Below are 6,000 nucleotides of genomic sequence, written 5' to 3'. Positions count from 1 at the left end.
GTTGCATAACCCACTGGTTCTGGATTCATCTGTCTATCCTAAAAAGGAAATTATCAGGTAAGTAGTAATTTCTCATTATGTTATTATATATTGCAAAAAATTATCAGTCATATCAACAACAATACATATAGATATAGGGAAAAATAAATGTATATATCAATCGATCTCCAGATTTATGGTAGCCGGGCTTAGAGTACTTTATTGGTATTTGCCTTATAGCATTTTGATGGATTAGGGAAAACAATTTTATTTTACATGGGATACTAGTATCAATAGAAGCGTTATTAAAATCTTTAAAAACCTGTTATAATTAACAAAATCACTGTACTTAAATTATTTTATCTCTTTTTTAGGATGGAAGACATATGCTTTGAAACATTTTCAAACATGTTGCTTCATAAAAATGAAATTTATCCAGGTCAAAAACACAATGAAATAGAAATCAATAACATAGATATAGAGGAGAAAGAATATCATCAACTAGAACATAGTATTTGCAGTGTAGATGAATCTGGATACTTACTTAGTAAATGTCAACATTTAACCAATCAATTACTTATTTTAAATAAAAATACTGAGATGAATTGTTGGGAATCATCTAACCAACTTAAATATTACAGAACACAAAGTGCAGCAATGGTAAATTTGAAGAGTACTTTGGATTTTGAATTTAGAAACCATAATCAAAACAGTAATGCCAGTTTTCATTGTGGACTAAGTTTAGAAAATAACTTATTTAACACAGAAAGGAACAAAGAAAATGAAGCCTATGATACTAACAAGAAAAAAGATGATTTTAACTTGAATGTAACAGAATTCCCAAGAACAAAACTGTGCCACATATGGAATGTAAACAGCAACTGCACTGTTAAATCAGAACTTTGCCAAGGACAGCTGAGCACAGGTGAAAAAACTACATTCACAGTCAGTAATACAAAAAATAAAGTACTAAGCTCTTCTTTGAATAAAGATTTATCTCAGATTGAAATTCTAAAGCAGAAAATAAGCAAGAATGAAATCCTCAAAGAATGGCAGCCTTTAAATACCAATCCTTTATGTAGTATTAATTGTACATTTGGTGAAATGGAGACTGAAGTTAAAAATTGCTACTCAGATAAACCCTTTAAAAGGAAAGTAAAAGAAGAAATACATAATAATAATAATAATAATAATAATTTTGAATCAATTAAACCATCATATAAAAAGAGAATTTGCACTTCATTTCCTCTTCAAAGACAAACATTTGAAAACTTCCTAACCTTGAAAATTACTCAAGAAAGACATTTTTGCAATGAAAACACAGTTAGCAATTTACATGAATTAAGGGATGATATTTCTTCAGAATATTTTAAGAAAATAGAGCAAAAACACATTAAAGGTTATCCACATCCCATGACATCTTCAAAAGTTTACCATTGCCAGCATAATTTTGATGCTGAGGAACAAATTTTGCAAAATGAAAAAAATAGTGTGAATTCAACAAATGACTGTAAAGAAAAGAGACTATATTCTGTCAATAATCAAGATACCTGGCCTTTAGCAATGGAAGAAGAACAAAGAGGCAGCCATAGCAAAGACTGTTATACATGTAAGCAAGTATCTATTTGGAAGAATATGAAGCAAAAACTACCAGTAAAAGTAGAGAATACAGAATATAATAGACATCAGAAGGAAAAAAAGTACCTTAATCATTACATGTACAAAGGACTTAGCAGAAATGAAAATAATAAATGTAACAACATTAAAAATATTTTGAAAAGTAATTTAGTAAAAGGCAGTGAAATGAATGAGATGATCTGTAATCAGTCTGTGCCAATATATAAAAGGCTGGAAGACCAAATAGAAGAAACAACTCTACCATTTATATCAGATATTTCAGCTGAAGGAAGTTTCACTTTACATAGTGAAATTTACTGCACTAAAAATAAAATCATTTTGAAAAAAGAAGATCCAAAGTATCTTGAAACTGGTGATCTTCCTTGCAACTTAAAGCAATACTGCCCAAATGGTCCTCTTATTGACTCTGACACAAATCTAGAACAAAATAACGAATCCCAAGAAAGAGACATAGCTGATCCCAACTTACAAGAAGATACTGTAAATTTTGACTGCTTCAAAATATATGGTTTAGAATTACTTTGCAGAGATCTGTACCCCCATAATTTGAATAGTATACCAGTTAAAGATGGAGCTTCTTTACTAACTGAAAGAATTACTTTTCACACAGAACAAAATAAGTTACCAAAGAGAAAAAAAGAACAAAAATATGCCTATTGCAATGGAAATGTATTTCTAAGAAAATCTGATGAATTTTCAAAACTGTGGGAAGAAAAAGAATATATGAAAGTAAAACATTTATTTAGTACTATGATTTCATTAGAAGAGAATCCTGACGTGTGTAGTATGTCCTTGCAAGAGAATAACATTTGTACCACAGGCAAAATGCAACTTCTTCCAGAAAGATACAATGAATCTTTAAAGTATGTTTCTGTAGGTTCAAAAATGAAATTGAGAAAGTTAACCAATCAAAATTGTTCAGGTATGCCAGTGCTTGTAAGGTCATCAAAACAAATAGAGCATAAGAAGAAAGAAAAGAATAAATGCAATCCTTTGTTTGCTAGAGAAATGTTGAAAACATTGTATGGTTCTATCAAGAAAAATAAAAAATATGAAAATCATAATTTCATAAATACTGGCAATATAACACTTGCAGAGAAAACTACATATGTTTTTCCACAATATCCAAGAACTTGTAATATAGCATCACTGGAAGCAAAGCAATATAGAAACTTAAGTGAAATGCAAAAAAATGCTAACTTTTGTTTTGCAAAAAATTCTCCTCTTTTAGTTGTTGACACTTTTGAAAAAATTTCGCTCAGTACTGATTTTGAAGAATTGAACAAAATTACATTTGTAACACAAAATTCTGTTAGTGATGGATATTCCGAAAATAGTATGGTCAGTAAAGTTAATAGTACAATAAAAAGTGAGCACAATGGCACAGATAAATTAAAAGGTTTGTGGATATCACCTGGATGTTCAAGTACAGATACAGTAAATTGTGATTCTGGTTTGCTACAGGATGGACAAGATGCTGACTCTCAATATCTCAGGACAATAAACATACATAGTCAAAATGGAAAGAATAAAAGGAAAGATATGAAAACTTTGTTTTATGATTCAAATTCTGAAAATACATTTCATATTCCTTCAAATAGTAAACACAGTGGATCCACAGTGTTTGGTACAGGATACTATGAAAAGAACAACGAAACAATCTATAGTCATAATTCTGTAGCTCAAGAATGCTTGAATGAAGGAACTGAACATAACTATTATCCTAGAAATGAAGAAATGAGCATATACTCTTCCCAGTGTTCAAATGAAAGAGCATATTCTAAAGTACCTAATAATTGTGTGACCTTTACATTTCAAACTAAACCTGAAGGACATTTTAATAAATCTTTATCTTTCTTAGACAATATACAACATAGCAGCTTTTGCCTTTGGAATTCTAAGTATTTAAATATGAAGCCTATTGGTCAATGTTCAGCAGAGACAAAAGAAATAGTTTTTAAGACAAACCGTGGTAGTGAAAAAAATGAAAATCAAATTATAGAACAGGAAGCTATATTGAAAGGCAAAATTTTACCAAATGGATCTTCTCTCTGCAAGTCTTCAGAGAATGCAAAAACAAATTTTACTTTAATGAATGATGGATGCTCTCACAATATGGCATTAATGTATACACCTGCAGAAGACAGAATAAATAATGACTTTGAATTGAAAACTCAATTTGATTTAGTACTTGAAGAACTTCGTATGTTTCATGAAATTAGCAGGGAACAAGAGAGAAACCCATATGATGAGAAAAAAAACAGTACACAAAAATATGTGCTTGAAACAAGTAATAAGCCTGGGGATATAACTACATTGATAAAAGAAGATCACAATAATGTTTCACAAAATAAAGCTTTTATATCTTCATTTGCCTGTGCTAAGTCAGTAAATCAAAATATATCAAATGAAAATCATGAATTTTGTGACGGGAAAGTAGTAACTATAAAGGAAGAAAAGAAGGTCCCTTTTGAATACTGGTCTTCAAAGGCAGCAGAAGACTCTCTCTATTCAACATATGAAGAAGGTTAGCATACAAAATTTCTAGTTTACTAATAGGTTATTAGTTGTAGTTAAAAATAATTTGTGAGCAAATAATTACATCTAATGACTGAATAAAATCATATTTTAAGAACCACACTAATATAAAACTTAACATGTTGTTAAGATATTACATAGTTTAAATGATACAGTAGAGGCATAAGGCATAATTATAGAGGGCTTAAATAACTTCTCTGAGATTCATTTTGAAAGAGATTTTTTTAATATTTAGCTCATGCCTTTTCATTGATAACTCAAGGCAAGTTACACACAGGTATTTTCTGTCCCAGGAGGGTTTACAATCAAAACATACCTATGGTAATGATTTGCTCAAGATCATAAGGAGCATCAGCAGGATTTCAACCCATGTCTTCCTTGACTCTTAGTAATTGATTCACTAAGGGTTTCTACCATCAACACAAAATGGGAGAAAGGCCTTAATGAATCTGGCCCTTAATCTGCTGTTTTAACCTCTAGGCTATTCTGGTTACATAGGCAAACTCATGGTAGGGAAAAAAAAGTAAGGCGCCTATAGTTGATTTTCTGCACTAGGCACCAAACGTAGATGCCTTAGGGGGTCATTCTCTAATGCTATCGCACGTGAAAAGGGACTTTTCGTGTGCGATAGCTAGCTTGGGGCAGAGTTGGCCCCAAAAGAGGAGTCGGGGCGGCACTGGGGGCCGATGCTGCGGACACATCGCTGGTGGCGAAAGGTAAGATTCCTTATTACCGCCAGTTTCGCGCCACCAGTTTCGCACAAAAGCTGGCAGTGATCGCACCATGGAGGTACGATTACTGCCGGCTATCACAGGACCGCCTCCTGCTTCGCCCCCCCCCCCCCCCCTGTTACCGCCGGTTTCTGCGACCTTAGAGAATCCAGGCCTTAATCTAGGTGAATGAATTGTATCCCTAAATTTAGGTGAATTTTCAGCTCTAAAATGTAAGCTTCTAAAGTTCTTCTGATATTTTCCTACATTTAGGGATCTAAAATGTACGTGCCTAAGTGAAGCACATTGTGGTCAGTTTTCCAGAAACACTCTGTTTCTGGAAAACTGACCACAATGTGTATAGGGTTACATAATCATGACACTTGTAATGTGCTCACTATGGGGTAGATTTTCAGAGCCCTGCTCGCCTAAATCCGCCCAAAACCGGGCGGATTTAGGCGAGCAGGGCCCTGCGCGCCGGGAAGCCTATTTTACATAGGCCTCCCGGCGCGCGCAGAGCCCCGGGACTCGCGTAAGTCCCGGGGTTCTCGGAGGGGGGCGTGTCGGGGCGTGTCGGGGGGCGGGCCCGGTCGTCGCGGCGTTCCGGGGGCGTGTCGGCAGCGTTTTGGGGGCGGGTACGGGGCGTGGCTACGGCCCCGGGGCGTGGCCGCGCCCTCCGTACCCGCCCCCAGGTCGCGGCCCGGCGCGCAGCAGGCCCGCTGGCGCGCGGGGATTTACGTCTCCCTCCGGGAGGCGTAAATCCCCCGACAAAGGTAAGGGGGGGGTGTAGACAGGGCCGGGCGGGTGGGTTAGGTAGGGGAAGGGAGGGGAAGGTGAGGGGAGGGCAAAGGAAAGTTCCCTCCAAGGCCGCTCCGATTTCGGAGCGGCCTTGGAGGGAACGGGGGGAGGCAGCGCGGCTCGGCGCGCGCAGGCTATACAAAATCGATAGCCTTGCGCGCGCCGATCCAGGATTTTAGTGGATACGTGCGGCTCCGCGCGTATCTACTAAAATCCAGCGTACTTTTGCTTGAGTCTGATGCGCAAGCAAAAGTAGGCTGATCGCGCTTCTTTTAAAATCTACCCCTATGTCTATAGAATTGACGTTTTTAGAGTTGGTCATAAAACCCATGCTAAA

General features: G+C 36.2%; 1 protein-coding gene across 1 annotated transcript in view; it reads left to right on the top strand.

Moving 5' to 3' along the window:
* Positions 1-1,270: 1,270 nt before the first annotated feature.
* RAD51AP2 (RAD51 associated protein 2) overlaps positions 1,271-6,000 on the top strand; it is a 97,012-nt gene continuing 92,282 nt past the window's right edge. The window contains exon 1 of the mRNA XM_029595941.1: positions 1,271-4,144. Within this exon, the coding sequence (XP_029451801.1) occupies positions 1,393-4,144 (2,752 nt within the window). The 5' untranslated portion in view covers positions 1,271-1,392. The remainder of the gene's footprint in view (positions 4,145-6,000) is intronic.

The sequence above is a fragment of the Rhinatrema bivittatum genome, chromosome 3 (genome assembly GCF_901001135.1).
Source record: "Rhinatrema bivittatum chromosome 3, aRhiBiv1.1, whole genome shotgun sequence".
NCBI classification, from domain to species: Eukaryota; Metazoa; Chordata; class Amphibia; order Gymnophiona; family Rhinatrematidae; genus Rhinatrema; species Rhinatrema bivittatum.
Note: the sequence above shows the minus strand (reverse complement) of the source record. Positions and strands in the feature narration are given on the sequence as shown.